This window comes from Vairimorpha necatrix, chromosome 10 (genome assembly GCF_036630325.1).
Source record: "Vairimorpha necatrix chromosome 10, complete sequence".
Classification (NCBI taxonomy): Eukaryota; Fungi; Microsporidia; family Nosematidae; genus Vairimorpha; species Vairimorpha necatrix.
The window spans coordinates 961,768-978,010 of NC_088825.1; the positions used below are offsets into that span (position 1 = coordinate 961,768).

General features: G+C 26.9%; 13 protein-coding genes and 1 non-coding gene across 14 annotated transcripts; 6 read left to right on the plus strand and 8 right to left on the minus strand.

Annotated features, from left to right (window-relative positions):
- Nucleotides 1-84: 84 nt before the first annotated feature.
- On the minus strand, nucleotides 85-1,491 carry VNE69_10153 (SEC1 family transport protein SLY1; the record flags this gene model as incomplete). The annotated part of the gene is made up of 1 exon (XM_065474876.1): nucleotides 85-1,491. One exon carries the CDS (start codon nucleotides 1,489-1,491, stop codon nucleotides 85-87), a length of 1,407 nt encoding a protein of 468 aa, XP_065330948.1.
- A 129-nt stretch (nucleotides 1,492-1,620) lies between these two features.
- On the minus strand, nucleotides 1,621-2,319 carry VNE69_10154 (T-snare coiled-coil -like proteiny domain-containing protein; the record flags this gene model as incomplete). The annotated part of the gene is made up of 1 exon (XM_065474877.1): nucleotides 1,621-2,319. One exon carries the CDS (start codon nucleotides 2,317-2,319, stop codon nucleotides 1,621-1,623), a length of 699 nt encoding a protein of 232 aa, XP_065330949.1.
- A 170-nt stretch (nucleotides 2,320-2,489) lies between these two features.
- On the minus strand, nucleotides 2,490-2,828 carry VNE69_10155 (uncharacterized protein; the record flags this gene model as incomplete). Its single annotated transcript, XM_065474878.1, has 1 exon — nucleotides 2,490-2,828. The coding sequence occupies one exon, from the start codon at nucleotides 2,826-2,828 to the stop codon at nucleotides 2,490-2,492; it is 339 nt and encodes a 112-aa protein (XP_065330950.1).
- A 577-nt stretch (nucleotides 2,829-3,405) lies between these two features.
- VNE69_10156 (uncharacterized protein) lies at nucleotides 3,406-3,750 on the plus strand (the record flags this gene model as incomplete). The annotated part of the gene is made up of 1 exon (XM_065474879.1): nucleotides 3,406-3,750. One exon carries the CDS (start codon nucleotides 3,406-3,408, stop codon nucleotides 3,748-3,750), a length of 345 nt encoding a protein of 114 aa, XP_065330951.1.
- Nucleotides 3,751-4,418: 668 nt separating this feature from the next.
- Nucleotides 4,419-6,035, plus strand: VNE69_10157 (uncharacterized protein; the record flags this gene model as incomplete). The annotated part of the gene is made up of 1 exon (XM_065474880.1): nucleotides 4,419-6,035. The coding sequence occupies one exon, from the start codon at nucleotides 4,419-4,421 to the stop codon at nucleotides 6,033-6,035; it is 1,617 nt and encodes a 538-aa protein (XP_065330952.1).
- A 26-nt stretch (nucleotides 6,036-6,061) lies between these two features.
- VNE69_10911 lies at nucleotides 6,062-6,132 on the minus strand. The gene has a single exon. It is a non-coding gene; the product is annotated as a tRNA-Gly (tRNA).
- Nucleotides 6,133-6,302: 170 nt separating this feature from the next.
- VNE69_10158 (ribosomal protein uL3) lies at nucleotides 6,303-7,457 on the plus strand (the record flags this gene model as incomplete). The annotated part of the gene is made up of 1 exon (XM_065474881.1): nucleotides 6,303-7,457. The coding sequence occupies one exon, from the start codon at nucleotides 6,303-6,305 to the stop codon at nucleotides 7,455-7,457; it is 1,155 nt and encodes a 384-aa protein (XP_065330953.1).
- A 417-nt stretch (nucleotides 7,458-7,874) lies between these two features.
- Nucleotides 7,875-8,081, plus strand: VNE69_10159 (uncharacterized protein; the record flags this gene model as incomplete). Its single annotated transcript, XM_065474882.1, has 1 exon — nucleotides 7,875-8,081. One exon carries the CDS (start codon nucleotides 7,875-7,877, stop codon nucleotides 8,079-8,081), a length of 207 nt encoding a protein of 68 aa, XP_065330954.1.
- Nucleotides 8,082-8,265: 184 nt separating this feature from the next.
- VNE69_10160 (U3 small nucleolar RNA-associated protein 1 (UTP1)) lies at nucleotides 8,266-10,392 on the plus strand (the record flags this gene model as incomplete). Its single annotated transcript, XM_065474883.1, has 1 exon — nucleotides 8,266-10,392. The coding sequence occupies one exon, from the start codon at nucleotides 8,266-8,268 to the stop codon at nucleotides 10,390-10,392; it is 2,127 nt and encodes a 708-aa protein (XP_065330955.1).
- Nucleotides 10,393-10,654: 262 nt separating this feature from the next.
- On the minus strand, nucleotides 10,655-10,939 carry VNE69_10161 (replication protein A 14 kDa subunit; the record flags this gene model as incomplete). The annotated part of the gene is made up of 1 exon (XM_065474884.1): nucleotides 10,655-10,939. One exon carries the CDS (start codon nucleotides 10,937-10,939, stop codon nucleotides 10,655-10,657), a length of 285 nt encoding a protein of 94 aa, XP_065330956.1.
- Nucleotides 10,940-13,454: 2,515 nt separating this feature from the next.
- On the minus strand, nucleotides 13,455-13,967 carry VNE69_10162 (homeobox domain-containing protein 3; the record flags this gene model as incomplete). The annotated part of the gene is made up of 1 exon (XM_065474885.1): nucleotides 13,455-13,967. The coding sequence occupies one exon, from the start codon at nucleotides 13,965-13,967 to the stop codon at nucleotides 13,455-13,457; it is 513 nt and encodes a 170-aa protein (XP_065330957.1).
- Nucleotides 13,968-14,557: 590 nt separating this feature from the next.
- VNE69_10163 (uncharacterized protein) lies at nucleotides 14,558-15,163 on the plus strand (the record flags this gene model as incomplete). Its single annotated transcript, XM_065474886.1, has 1 exon — nucleotides 14,558-15,163. The coding sequence occupies one exon, from the start codon at nucleotides 14,558-14,560 to the stop codon at nucleotides 15,161-15,163; it is 606 nt and encodes a 201-aa protein (XP_065330958.1).
- Nucleotides 15,164-15,203: 40 nt separating this feature from the next.
- On the minus strand, nucleotides 15,204-15,431 carry VNE69_10164 (small nuclear ribonucleoprotein Sm D3; the record flags this gene model as incomplete). Its single annotated transcript, XM_065474887.1, has 1 exon — nucleotides 15,204-15,431. One exon carries the CDS (start codon nucleotides 15,429-15,431, stop codon nucleotides 15,204-15,206), a length of 228 nt encoding a protein of 75 aa, XP_065330959.1.
- Nucleotides 15,432-15,622: 191 nt separating this feature from the next.
- VNE69_10165 (thioredoxin peroxidase) lies at nucleotides 15,623-16,153 on the minus strand (the record flags this gene model as incomplete). Its single annotated transcript, XM_065474888.1, has 1 exon — nucleotides 15,623-16,153. One exon carries the CDS (start codon nucleotides 16,151-16,153, stop codon nucleotides 15,623-15,625), a length of 531 nt encoding a protein of 176 aa, XP_065330960.1.
- Nucleotides 16,154-16,243: the final 90 nt, after the last annotated feature.

Here is a 16,243-nt window from a genome sequence, read left to right on the forward strand (position 1 = left end):
TATATAATTAAGTCTATATATTATAAATTATATAATTTAATCTATATATTATAAATTATATAATTTTAAATTTATAAAGTTTATTTATAGGGTCTCATTGACTTGATCCATAAATTCCTTACTATTTAATACTTCTGTTCCTCCATAAATTATTGGCACTCTTATTTTCTCTTCTAATATTTTCAGTGTCTTCAATTCTGAATATGTCGCCCCTCCTATCATACACACTACTATATTTTTATATTCTTCTTTTCTTTGATTCCAAATATCTTGTACTAAATCAGAAATAGGAGATTTCTCTTTTACAGGTAAAACATTTTTCAATATTTTACCTACAAAATTATTAAAATTTTGATTTTTTTCTTCTTTTAATTTTTTATAAAAATCAATTAATTTACTTTTTATATTTTTTGATTTTAATAAATCATAATCCCCAATAACTAATCCTAATCTAAGTAAATCATTAAAATCATCATTAACTAATGTATTAATATTATTTATATTAATATTATCATTATTTTGTACTTTATAAAATTCATCTAATGATCTTTCTTTTATTATTCTTAATATTTCTGTACATATTTCTATATGTTTATTTATCTTCTCATTTTGTTTTATTAAATTATTAGTTTTATCTAATAATATATTTAATTTACATGCTACTTCTTTTTTATATTTTAATAATTCTTCTTCTACATTTTCTACTACTATTGGGAAATATTCATTCATATTATTTTTATATATTTCATCATTTAAATCTAAATTAAAAATTTTATTTTTAATTTTTAATTTATTATTTTTTAAATCTAATAAATCTGATATTAAAGATGAATAAGACCAAGAATGTTTTATAGGATTAATTATATCATAATCTCTATTAATTAATATTAATAGAGATTTATTTATAAATTTTTGTATTATATTATTTTTAGAGATCTGTTTTAAAATATCTTGATAATGATTTGTTAAATTATCTGTTGATATTATAGTTGGTTTAGATTTTATTGTTATAAATATTGATAAGATATTTTTATAAATATCTAAATTATCTTTATTAATATAACTATTAGTTATATTAAAAGTATACAAATCTTCTTGTAGACTTATAAAGTCTACATATTGATCATATATTTGAGTAATATAGTGACCTAATCCTTTTCTCCCTAATATAAGGCCTAGATTCTCTAGATCTTTTCTTTTTATATTTGATACTGAATATATTAAATATTCAGTATATAAATTATCAAGGATATCTTTGTAGATATTAGATATATCAGAGACGAAATATAAAGCGGGAGTATTAGAGACAGGAAGTCTCTTATTAGAAATGAGGAAGTAAGAAGTGATACCACAGTCCCTTAGATCTTTAGAAGATAGTAGGGGACTGAGGATAGACTGAGTGACAGAGTCTAAGATTAGAATCTTCCAAGGATGAGGAGTATTTAAAAAGGACAAGATTCTTTCTTTTTGACAAATTCCCAACTTGACCATAAAAAAAAGGGGATTAAAATTTGGATCTAAATTTAGATGTAAATTTAAATTTAAATTAGACATATGTAAATAAGAGACATATGTAAATTAGACATATGTAAATAATATAAGATACTATTTTATTATTGTTTATTTGATGTAATAAAAATGGAGAAATATTAAGATAAAAGTTAAACACAAATATAAAATTGTAAGGAATCTTGTCATGAATCTTCCTCCTCCTTCTTCTCTCTCAAAATACTTCTTATTATTCTTCACTGTCTCATAAATATCCTTAGTCTTCTCTATGACGTCATCTATATTCTCATCCTGGAGAATAAGCTGCTCTGATATATTTTCCTGTATACTTTCTATCTCTAAGAGTCTCTGTCTAGTGACACTAAATCTTTCTACTTGATCTCCCATAATTTCATTCTTCTCTACTTGTAAATCTAAATTTGATACATTATTAGACGTAATGTGTTTAATTGGTTCAAGTTCTATTTTGTAAGATGTCTTCTTTCTTTTTTCTTTCTCTAATTTCTGCTTAGTTTTAATTATTAATTCCTTAATAATCTGCTTTATTCCTTCGTAGTGGACTACTTCGTCGGGATTACCTTCTAAATCTATGACTTCTAGTGTCTGGTGGGTATTTTCTGTGACTTGACTCAGACTCTTCTCTAAAGACAAGATGGACTTGTAATTTAGAGTATTAGTGATATTCTTATTAATCTTCATGATTTCATCTCTGAGTGTGTCATAGAAGAGTGTCTTGTAGGAGATGGTATTATGAGAAGATATATTATTAGAAGATCTTAAGAAATTTAAATATTCATTATATCTATTCATAGGGATAAAAAAAAAACGAAATGTAATATTACATTTAAAAGAATAATATATATGATAATATTGTATTGTATTATAAGATGTAATATTATATATAGTGTAATAACTATTAGTATATTGTATTAATATAGTGTAATATTATATAATATTATATATATGATATATATAGTATTTTATAATAGGGATTTATTGTTATGTAATTGAGTTAATATCTCTAAAACTCTTTCTTTATCACATGTCCTTACTTTCTTAAGATCAAAATCATATAAAACATTATATTTCTTAATCTTCTTCCTTCGGCCTTCTATCTCCTTGATGGAATAAAGAGGTGTGTCCCAGGAGACCCTCCTGGTCAACTTAGTCTGGAATTTAGAGGAGAGTCTGAGATACTCAGAATACTCTTTAGTGTCACGGACTGCGTCTACGTCAGGGATTTGTATGGATAAAAACATGGATCTCTGTTTAGAAAGATCATCCGTGAGATGAATCTTGAAGATGTCTTGTAATTTCATATTAAAAAAAGAGGGTAATAAAAACTTAATCTAAAGAGGGGAGGGGGTATATTCTGTATGGAGATCTTTTTTGAATATGTAAGTGTGCTGTAATAATTTTAAGTGTTTCAATTATTTCGCGTGCTGTAATTATTTCGTGCGCTTATTTTATTTCGTACGCTGTAGTTATTTCAAGTGTTTCAATTAGTTCGTGTGCTGTAATTATTTAGACTAATATCAGCATTAAAAAAATGACAGAGGTCGATGACGACAAGATTCATTTTACAGTTTAAAATGTAGAGACATGAAATATTCATGAGTATAATATGTCTTAATGTATCAACTACTAATGGTGGAATATTCAATCTTAAATTAAAAGCTCAATAATATTCAATCTTAAATTAAAAGCTCAATAAATCTAATCTTAAATTAAAAGCTCAATAATATCAATCTTAATTGATCTTTTTTTTTTCTCCTCCTTTTTTTTACATCACTTAGTTACTCTACAATGTTATTCTATAATTTTGTTCTATATTGTTGTTTAATATTGTTGTTCTATATTGTTCTTGATTTTGATTTTTTTTCTCCTCCTTTTTTTATGCAGTACAATCATTTTATAAAAAATTCTCTAGAAAATATCGGCAGTTCTTTTGTCTTCGGCACATGTACAAAACTAATCTACAAGTCATTCTCACACTACCCTGACTTGTACATAATCATGGAATGTCTGGAAAATGGACTGGAAATGAGTAAATATACATTACTAAACAGTATAAATATATTTATACTTGATAAAATGGGATTTGGGAAATATTTACTGGAAATGACAAGTGTCTTCTTGACAAATTTTATGATTAATATGAGGAATGGAGTTAAATATGCGTATATGAAGGGATGGAATGGAGTATTTATAAATTTAATAAGAAAGATAATAAAATATTAAATAATGTATTTTATAATTTAAAGTGGTCTATAAAAATAACGCATTATATTAAAACAACGCATTATATAAAAAACGCATTATATTATGGACTAATTTTATAAGAAACATTATAAAATATTAAATGATGTATTTTATAATTTATAAAAGTCTATAAAAAAAACGCATTATATTATGGACTGATTTAATAAGAAAGATAATAAAATATTAAATGATGTATTTTATAGTTTAAAAAAGGTCTATAAAAACAACGTACTAATTTATGGAATATAATATTATGTTTTAATGATTTGTAATTTTTAGAGTATGCTTAATTTGTGACTTTGTTGGTTAAAACAAACAAACTGACATAAAAAAACTATAAATAGAAACATTTCCGCATAATTTATGAAATTACAGGAGACCTAATATCCTTATATATTGGACCAATAAATCATGTATAAATACAATCTAATAAGAGATGGTTTTGCATGTATCCAATACCATTTGTGACATGATGAATCTAATTGGTAGTATTATATTCAGTTGACCTTTAAAATATTGGGAGTTATTAAGATTTATAAGACTACTGGCATATTGCATTTTAAATGATTGGTTACTATCAGGAAGTCATTAGATGAAACATTTATTTGCAGCCATCAGATAAGTATTTCGCTTTTTTCTTACCCTTCATGGATTCAGAATATCAAAATATAATAAGTAGCAAACAAATTGACAAGTTTATTATAACAAACAAATACGAACCAGAAATAATATCCCCTTTTATAAATTATTTATTATCTAATAATTATTCATACTGGGACTACAAATCCCTTCTGAATGTTATTATTGATATTAAAGATTTCTCAGAGTTACCAAATATTTTCCATTCTCTAGTCTCCAGTGATTATGATTTATTAGATCTAATAGACACAATTAGTAAAATGTCTGTGAATATAATTCAGAAATTTAGAGGAGCTCCCATCTTAGTAGAGACTTTGTTTATACTAGTAGATATTTCTAATATACTCTATGATAAAGAGTGGTATTATGAGACATGTGTCATTTTGAATATTGTGTCTCTGTTTATTACTAATTGTTATGTGAATAATAAGAATTTGAATACTCAGTACTATAAAGTCATAAGTAAGATATTCTTAAGATCTGATAATTATTACTCGGCTCTTAATGCTTTAGAGGAGTTTACTGATGATAATAAAGTATTTAGAAAAGATATCCTGATAGAATTACTGAAATATAAAAATGAGAAGAATAAATATTCTCAATATTTATTAAAGAAAGATCTAAAAGATTTCCAGAATGATCATCAAGTAGATTTATCCCCACCTTGGGATTTTTATATTAAAAATATAGGCCAGAAGATTAAATTTTGTAGAGAGAATATTAAGTTTATAAGTTTCCTTAGTAGACATAATATAGAATTCTCTAGAGAAGGAGATGATGTCATACTTGGTCATTACAAGTATCAATCAGTAGACAGTAGAGTATGTGACATTATTGAGAAATATAAAAAGAAAGAAGAGAAAGTCAAGATCTTTAAAGAAGTGACAGTACAGAAAGAAGTCAAAGAGATCAAGAAGAAGAAAGAAGTGTCTTTCCCTGATAATTTTACACTTAAGAAAGCCAAGTTTAATATTTACTGTGATATTTTAAGGAATAAATATAAAAAGAGAGATATTATGTACAATACGAGGAATGAGATGATGAAGAGACAAGTAGAGAGTTATAATAATATTATCAGGGAGAAGATGGAATTTCTTAAAGATGAGAGAGAAGAGATAGAAGATATGCAATTAGAATTGATGATGAAGACTCAGAAGATCAGACCAGTGTATGTCAAGAAGGCAGAGGTAGTGACTAGAAGGAACTGGAGAGACGAGGACGACGAAGAAGAGAAGAAGGTCTTTGTGCCGAGATATAAAAAAGAGACAGAATTTATATCAGAAAGGAATATTTACACATATGGAGACACAAATCAAGCCTATAAGCCCAGTGGAAATATTTACAAAATTCAAAATGATAATATTTACAGAAATCAAAATGATAATATTTACAGAAATCAAAATGATAATATTTACAGAAATCAAAATGATAATATTTACAAGTCTAAAACAGTCTACAAAGTAGACAGTGTAGAAATGCAGAGTAATATTTTCAGACCAAATATTTCTAATATAAAAATACAAGACACTACAAAGGAAAATATAAAAGAAGAAGATAAATACATTCCACCAGTAAAAAGAAATGAAAAAAGACAAGATTCATCAAGTTGGTATGATAAAAAATAAACTTAATTTTTAATATTTTATAAAATTGCATCGTGCGGGAATCGAACCCACGTCTATCGAATGGCAACCGATAATTATACCACTAAACCAACGATGCTTAGGAATAAAAAAAGATCATAATTTGAGTAGTAAAGTTATTTTAAATAAATCATTTTAAATTTATTATAAATATTATTACATATTTTATAACTGTAAATACTGTTATTTACAAATCTTAAAAAAAATATGAAATTTCTTTAAATTTCTTTTTTTTATGCACCCCCAAAAATGAGTTGTAGAAAATTTAATGCACCAAGACATGGTTCTCTAGCCTTCTGCCCAAGGAAGAGGTCTAAGACTATTAGACCACCAATCAGAGCATTCCCCAAGGATGATCCCAGTTCTAAAATCCATCTTACTGGGTTTATAGGATACAAAGCCGGGATGACTCATGTGGTCAGGACCAAGACAGTTCAGACTAAGAACAAGCAGTCTCTTAAGGAGATATTAGACGCAGTGACTATTGTCGAGACTCCTGCTAATGTGATCTACGGAGTGACAGGATATGAGCAGACAGGTAGAGGTTTAAAGAGAGTAGCCACTGTCTTCTCTAATCATATTGACCAAGGAGTCTTAAGAAGAAGATACGGCTTGAAATGGGAAGAAATATCTGGGAAGTTAAGTGGCCTCAGTATCGAAGATACTGAGACAAAGATATCAGAAATAAAGAAGAGATCTTGTGTCATAAGAGTCTTAGTCCATTCTCAGCCTAGTAAGATCCCAGTTTTGAATCTTAAGAAATCCCATACTGCTGAGATACAAGTAAATGGCGGATCTATAGAAGAGAAAGTAGACTGGGCACTAGAACACTTTGAGAAGGAGTTTAATGTACAAGACATTTTCGGAGTAGATGAAAACTTAGATGTTATTGGAGTCACTAAGGGTAAAGGGTTTACAGGAGTAATAAAGAGATTTGGAGTTACTAAACAACCCAGGAAATCAAGGAAGGGTATCAGGAAAGTCGCCTGTATTGGAGCATGGCATCCCAGTCGAGTCATGACTACAGTAGCCAGAGCAGGAGGAAAGGGCTTCCATAGGAGAACAGAGATAAATAAAAAGGTCTACATGATAGGACACGGGAATGAGAAGATTAAAACTGAGTACGACTTAACAGAGAAATTTATAACTCCAATGGGGGGTTTCCCTCATTACGGTCAAATCAAGAATGAATTTATTATGCTAAAAGGGGCTATAGTTGGGCCAAGTAAAAGGGTAGTGACTTTAAGGAAAAGTTTACTGAAGAATCAGAAGAAGAATGAAGATTTAGTGATCAAATTCGTAGATACTAGTAGTAAGATAGGAAATGGAAGATTCCAGACTACAGAAGAGAAGAGAGCCTTCTATGGTATAAAAAAATCAGAGGTAGTCAATTCGACAGATTAAAAATAATTTAATCTTCTCATCTTCATCTAGAAATGTGTATAATATTTTTCATATATTTTTATTTTTAATTTGTGCTAATTTGTTTAAATTTTATGTTTAATTTGTTTTTATTTTATGCTTGTTTGTTTTTATTCTAATTTTATTTTTATTTTTTTGCATAATCATAATGCTACAAACAAATTTTATAATATAGACTTATTAGTAAAAATTTCATAAAATTTACTTGTTTCTCATATTGTGTGTATCAAATATCACAACTAAGCCAAATAGGCTGCATATTCTTGAGATCGGAGACGATCAAACGAAAGGCCTCAGTAGATAAGAAATCTTACTGATTTGTTAATACACATAAGTATGTACTTAAAATATATTACAAAAATGTAGATATTATTTTATTACATTTACCCTCTTTTTATTATGTCCTCATTGTCCAAAATATCTCTGAGAACTAAAATACGCTCAAGAATAAATGTCATAGAGAAAAATGTAGTAAAATATTTACACTCTGAAAGAATAAGGAAAATAAGAGAAAAAATAAGAAAAGAACTTGACTTGGAAGATGAGGAGAAAATTAAGACAGGGATAGTAAAACCCACTATATTTACAAAGGACATATTCACGTAATAAAAGCAAATTAATATTAATAAAATTTAATATTTTGTTTTAAAATTAAATATTTTATTGTAAAATATAATATTTGTATAATATTTTGTTGTAAATTTTATATTTGTTGTGAAATTCAATATTTGTATAATATTTGTTTAAAATTGATCGTTTTTAAATTTTTTTTCATTTTTATACCCCTTAAATGTCTCATTATTCATTAAAAATGGCTATTCCAACTGAATCTCCTTCTAGAGGACTAATTTGTACAAAAGATAAAATGTATTTCACTTCAAATACTTTCATATTCTCCTTAAAAAACGGAGAATATAAAATTGAAGCCATATTGGAAAATTATATAAAAAAAGTAAAATATAAAAACTCACTACTCTACGCTATAACTGAAAAAAATCTAATAATAATCTACAAATCTAAAAATATAGCATCTTTAAAATGTAATCCATCATGTCTAAAAATTTCTGAAAAATTTATCATTTTAGCATGCGAAAATACTCTGGAAACTTGGTATACTCCAAAAGAATACAAATTTAATATGTTCAATTTACACTCTAAAATACAACTTCATAATCAAAATATCACTTGTATAAACTTAATAAATCAAAATACTGTAATATCTGGTAGTAAAGATTGTAGTGTCAAAATTTATAATTTAAAAAGTAAAAAAATTGATAAATTTATTAATACTAAATCTATACCTATAAAAATTTTTAAAATTGAAAAATATATTTGTGTAATTTGTGAAGAAGGCCAAATTTACTATGTAAATTTGGAGACAAAAAAAATTGATCATAAAATATTTAAAAATACAAATATAATTGACGCTTCTTGTTATGAAAATTTAATATGTATTTGTTTATTAGAAAATAAAAAAAACAAATTCGAAATAATATCAAAAAAAGAAGTCATTTATAGTGTAGAAACTAAATATTCTATAAATGAAATAAGTTTAGAAGATAAAAAAATCGCCTTTAAAGGTCAAAATATTGTAGGAATTTATAATTATGAACTTGATACTTATATTTTTATATTAGATTTACCAAAAATATCATGTCTAGACATTTCCAATGATTTATTTTGTGTAGGTTGTACTGATAAAAAAATTAGACTTTACGATGATAAAAAAATTTTAAAAATTTTTTATGATGAGAAAAATTCTAATCCTTTATTAGACGTGTATTTCTTAAGTGGTTCAATTTTATCATTATCAAATAATGGATATATAAGTCTTTTTGATATGAAAAATGGTGTATGTTATAGATCATTTAATATGCCTGTAAAAATAAGTGCTAGTAGTATTTGTGACGACGGAATGATGTTATTTATTGCTGATTATGATAATTATAAAATTAGAATTATAGATTTACAAAGATCTAAAGAAATAGAAAGTTTAATAGGTCATGAATCTCCTGTGAAAAAAATGGTTTATTATAAAAATTTTTTATTTTCATTATCTAATGATAATGAACTAAGAAAATGGGAAATATATAAAAATCAATGTGATATGATAAATTTAGAAAAAAGTGCTACTAATTTTATAGTACGAAAAAATAAAATTTTTGTGTCATTTTATGATGAAATAATTGAATACGATATGGATTTGGAATATGTAAACTCAGTATCATTTAAAAATAAAAAACCTGCTGAACATTTAGATTTGACTTTTGATGGGAAAATGTTATTACTAGGCGGAGAGTTTAATAAATTAAATATTTTAGATATAGAAACTAATACAGTAGAACAAACAGTAAAAGTATCAAGAAACACTAAATGGAAGAATTATAAAGACAATTTATATAAAAATCAAATAGAATCATGTGATAAATCAGAAATAGTAGAAATATTAAAACTTATACATAGTAAAAACCAGTATCAGTTTACATATTTGAGTAGAGAAGGCGTGTTTACTTATAATTGGTCTAGTAGTAAATATTTACCATTATTTATTGATCTTGAGAGTACGACAGAAGCACTTAGTAGGTATTTGGAAAATAAAAAATTTTTAAATGCACTAATAGTAGCTCTAAAACTTAATGAAATGGAATGTTTGGAGAAGTTGATTGATATAGTACCTGAAGAAGAAGTATTTGGGATAGTCAAAATGGTGCCGAGTACATTTATAGAAAAATTGAGGATTTTTTTAATAAATCAAATTAATGATAATAAAAAGATTGTGGGGAGTTATATGTGGATGAGATGGTTAATATTTAATCATGGGAAAGGGAATTATGAACAAAAAGTGTGTAAGAAAACGGGGGAGATGGGGTATAAAAGTACGATAGAGAATATATTTATATTTGAGAATTTAATATAATAAAAAAAAATTTATATTTTAAAAGACAAAATATATTGTAAATGTAGCTAATATATTGTATTTGTAGCTAAATATATTGTAAATGTAGCTAAATATATTGTAAGTATATGATTTATAATTGTAATTTGCAAAATTAAAAAATTTTAGCAAATTAGATTTGTAAGTGATATTATTACAGAGTAAAAAATATCTATTAATTTAATAGACATATCTTATAGTAACGAATTTTCTAATTATTTAAAAACTGATTTAATTTTAATATTTAAAATATTGAGGGGAATTTTGAGTTAATTTCTACAAATCTTTCATAAAGTTTTAAATCGAATCCTTCTGAAATTTTATTAACTACTTGTTCATTTAAAATACCATTTTCAACTATTCCTTTAATTCTTACTATTTTAGTTTTATAACTGTCTAATCCATTGTGCTTAACCATGATTTCTTTATTTCCACTGCGTATGAAAATAATGTCATTGTCAATCTTTTCAATTTCACCAATGATTGAGACATTTTTATTTTCAAAATTTGTAAGGGAATTTACGAACATTTTAGGGGTGAAAAAAAAATTAATTAAATAACGGTAAAATGTAGAAATTTTTAAGTCACATATTATAAAATAAAAAGACAATGGTATAAACTAAATTTTACACAAATATTAATATTAAATAAGTCATATATATTAAAAAAGAACAATATATTGAAAATAAAGGCAGACTATGTTTTCTACAAGAAGAAAAATGTATGTATCTTCGTTGGAATAAACCGAAAAAACAGTTGAGCGCATGACGAGATGAAGCAAAAATACTGGCATTTTGTTTAATGAAAAGGAAGATGCATTTACATGTTATGTAATAAATCAAGAAAATGAAATTAAGATAAAAAAATCGATGTTTCGGCAAATAAATTTTTATTGATTAAAGTTGACACAATTTTAATCACAGACTAAAATTCCTTGTAAGTAAGAGAAAGATAAATCATTACATACGGAACGAGAGACTTGAGATCTTCATGCAACTGATACTGTGTGATTCTTAGGTACAGTATCAACTGAATATTTAACTTGTCGGCAGAGCAAGCTTCGGCGTATCCATTAGTATTTTGCACCCGATAATCAAAGTTCATCTTAATCAACTTCGTTTAAAAAAAATCGTAGCTGATATAATTATCGAACATGTCCAGAAAACCAGATAAGACATTGTCTTACTGGTGCCTATAGTCCAGTGGTTAAATTAGATGCTTTCATTGGTCAATGCCCTAGTTTGAATCCTAAAAGGCAAAATGAGTATTTCTGCTTTCTATAATGCTGATATAACAACTCAGATGAAAATGTCCACGGTAATCATATAGTTGATTGCAATAGAACCTGTTTACAATTAGCCATAGAGGGGTTAGTATCCAGTATATAAACACACGTTATGGGCGAAAAAACAGTATTTACCTTGTGGTGACCTATCGATACATAAAGTTATATGATTTGTACGAGCAATTTTGAAACAATGATTGGTGCACTCTAGAGTGGGATCCTAGAGCTAACTAAATAATCAGTGAAAAAACAAGAAAGGCTTCGTGGACCCAATCCTATAAGATTCTGTAACACGGTGGCCGAAACTAGTATTTGACTTATGGTCAACATAATCCAATAAAAATGCCGGGCTGGTGATGTAGCCGCGAATGCGATACATAAAATTTAGGGATCTTTGAGTTAGTACGATGATGTCTCTCCTGGGGTTATAGATAACCATGCCCGTTAAGTATATCCGCTGTGGCGTCACTCTGGTCGCGATATGAGGTACAAATGGAATGTGTTCTCCTGGATCAAAGTCCAAGAAATACGGCGGAGCTTGCCGCACCTGCAAGTTTTATTGGGGATTTGTAATGAGTAAGAATTTCACAGAACCAATTGGATAAAGATCAATCAAAACCCCTCTGATTCCTATGTAAGGTTTCTTCCTACCTTTTACTTGTAAAAAAAGACATTATCATACTCAAATAGAATATCTCTACTCCTACCATTATCCGCATCAGAACACGTCTCATTACGTTGCCATACCATCAAAATGCATTTTTTGGTTGCCTGTTTCTATTTTTCAAATAAAATATGTTTAGCGTGTGAATAATTATCTAAAATATGTTTCTTAGGACCTTCTGCTATTACTCTTCTAATTCTATCATTTGCCTCGCAGTACATAAAAGTGCGTCGGGCAAAGGCTTTTTTTCATGGGGCATATATTTCGATATAAAAATAAATATAAAATTATACTTTTTTTTAAACTTACATTTGCTTTCTATCTAGATTCATTCCGCTTATGGTTAAACGCATGCAGGTTCAATACATCAACTTTACGATTACATATAAAGTATCATCATTATGAGGTTTTATACATCTCAGCATAAAAAGTATTTAGTATGTTTCAAAATCGAGTTCAAATTCTTTATGTATCTACACAATGATTTTATTCATTGACTCCGAGAACCTGCCAAAACATCGTTTTTAGCATTTTTCATATAATATTTTAAAAAAGTCGATAATGAAATTTTGATCTAAAGATAGGTTACATAAAGTTTACAAGCCTAAGGAAGTAAAATTAGAATTGTCAAGCTTTGTACTTTTAAAATACTTTTGTATTTGGAATATATAATAAATATTCCATACAAGCTTTAGATAGATGTTCCTTAGTATCAGGCAAGAAACAGAAAGAGCATGAACTTACTGGCTGAATCTTAAAATATGCTCAATCAGCCTAAAAGAAGTTAGTATAAAAGCTAAGCTTCTATTCGTCCTCGATGTTGATCTCCAAAGCAAGCTAAAAGGCTCTGAAAATTATACCCTCAAATAAATACAATTTATCAGTAACGATTTATAGATATTAGACATCTGAAAAATTCATACATGTTAAAGTTATATACAATTTATTAATATCTTGAAATTTATATGGCATACTAAACCCATCAAAAGTTCATATATTTTTAAAGTTAAATACAGTTTATTAATAACGGTAAATTAAATAAAATTGAAATGATTGACATTTTACAATTTTATGAACTTACAAGTTAAATAAATTTCATTCATACGAAAACATATTCCTATCATATAAATGTTCATACACGGGTACATTCTCTTCTTCAATATAATGATTATTAATTACATTCTCATTTTCCATATAAGGTCCATTAGGCATGTTCTCATATAAATGTTGATAATGCTGATTGTTGGCCATATCCATAGCATAAATCTCAAAATTCTCATCATAATAGTAAGGCTTTCCTCCCATTTGATAATTAGTAGTATTTTTACAATATTCAGAAGCCTGTTGCTGTTTTTTATGTTTGGCTCTTCTATTTTGAAACCATACTTGCACACATCTTGGAGTCATAGATAATTGATCTCCGAGTTTCTTTCTCATACATGAATCTGGTCTGGGACACACTTCAAATGTCTTCTCTAAAACTTTTAATTGTGCTTTAGTCGTTCTTTTACGATGCTTTACATAAAATGGATCATAATATTGATTAATATTTTCATTTTGAGATTGGATTTCAAAATTTTTATAGTAATTTCTCCCATATGGTTCCATACCCTTCAACTGGAAATTAAATAAATAATTGAATTTTTAATTTAAAACTTTCATGGCATTTTAATGAAAGTACGTAAAAATACACTTTTATCTCAAGTGTATTTTAAGTTTGATCATACCGTTTTTTTAATTAATTTTTAAACGTTAAATACATATAAACAAAATTGTTTTATAACTAAGAGATTTTCATTTTTTACTTTTTTATTTTCACTTTTAAGTACTTTTTTGCAATCATCAGTTACGTTAGCGTGTATTTTTTAAAAATGATGAAGGATTTAAAAATCACGACATTTTTGACAGGCGCCAAGATGTTCAATTTATAGTAAATTATTATTTTATTACGCAATAAAAGACTTCAGTTAATCTTCTATCTATATTTGAGTAATGAATGTTAAATCTTTTCTAATAAAATTGTATGCTATCATTTTTTAAGATAGCATTACAATGATACAAACAACAAGATCAGTATATTTGTATATTACATGTAAATACCTATTTATTATTCAATGTTAAACAAATAATATTTATTGGTTTCAAATTTGAAACGTATGAAAACATTTTTTATAAATTAAAAACGGACAATATAAACAATGGCTTATTTATTAGAAAGAGAAGACAGTCCTAGATGCACACTAGAAGGAGGTAAAAGAGAACAATTTACACAGAAACTTTTTACTGATTTAATACACGACTCACATGCAAAAAACCATGACTATTATCTAGGAAGAGTAAAAATTACTTCTCAGAATAAAATCGAATTCCATTGTTACGATGCAAGGCAATTGTGTAAGTATTTGTTCGAGATGGTCATTTCTACAGAAGGAAGAAAGATTCGTATAAAAAACTTTAAAGACCCAATTAGCCGGGAAGTTATTGATGATGTACACTTCTTTAGACTAAAATACGATTCAGACGAACCTTTGAGAGCAGAATATGTTGGAAATCATATAAAGTTCCTAGAAAGTAATAGTTTAAGATCCAAAATATTTTATTCCGAAGATGCGCTTGACGCTTTGTCTGTTAATTTTCAGTTTAACAGCATTAAAAAAACCAATGTAATTGACAAAAGACGACTTTATGGGTTTTTATTGTTAGTTTTCTTTGGAATATTAGCGCTAAGCGGAATAGTCTTTTTCGTAGAGAAGAAAAAGAAAGTTGGAAGAATTAATGAAAAAATTAGATTACATCCCAAATAAATTATTTATTATTTTTTTATTTTAATAAGTTACAATTGTCTTATAAGTGCTTGATTATTTGTGGCAATATGAAAAATTTTATATTTGACCCTCGAATTACAACTTCAGGACTATACAATATTTTGTCTGTAATAATATCGACATTTTTTAATATGACATTCATGTAATCATCTACTTCTACTACAGTTCCTTTAAAGGTGGTATTATCTAAAGTTCTTACAGAAATTATCATGTTTGTAGTTTCTTGTAATGTTTGAATAATTGTCATCTAGGGATTCAATATTCTATTTAATGTAGCTAAATAATATTTTTTAAGTTTTAAAACAGTTCTATGAGTTCAATAAGAAAATGTAGAGAAGTTGCAAAAAATTATAAAACCGTTAATTTAGTATGTAAAATAAATTAAATGTGGCATACAACGAATTTGAAGTGTAGAAAAAATTACTGAAAAACCATTATTTATTTTGAGCTAGAATTCCAATCCATTGGACAAATTTCTCCATGCTCAGCTGTAAAATTTATAGCATCAATTATCCTTAATATTTCATCAGTGCTTCTTCCTATCATGTCATTATATATAGACGTATATTTAACTTCTCCTTTAGTATCAAATATTAAAGTAGCTCTTTTAGTTATGTCTTCATCTTGATCATAAAATCCAAAAAGACCGCTTAATTTTGCACCGCTGTCCGATAACATAGGCCATTGAATGCCTTCAACTCCCCCATCTTGTCTGGGCAATTTAGCCCAAGCTTTGTGAGAATAAACCGAATCATTAGATATCAAAAAAACAACAGTATTACGTCTCGCAAACTCTTCTTTCCTATCAGAAATGACATTCAATTCAGTAGGACATACAAAAGTGAAATCATTAGGATAAAATAAAAGTACTACGTTTTTGCCTTTATAATCTTTCAAATTTATAGTAGTAATATGGTCGTCTTCAAAAGCTTTAAATTGCATATCAAGATTTATTTCTGGGAAATACATTTTATGGGTTTAAATTTAATATTTTATATCCCAGAAAAAAAGTTAACATATTAAAAAAATAACGGTTTAGTATTAATTTTATACTGGTAT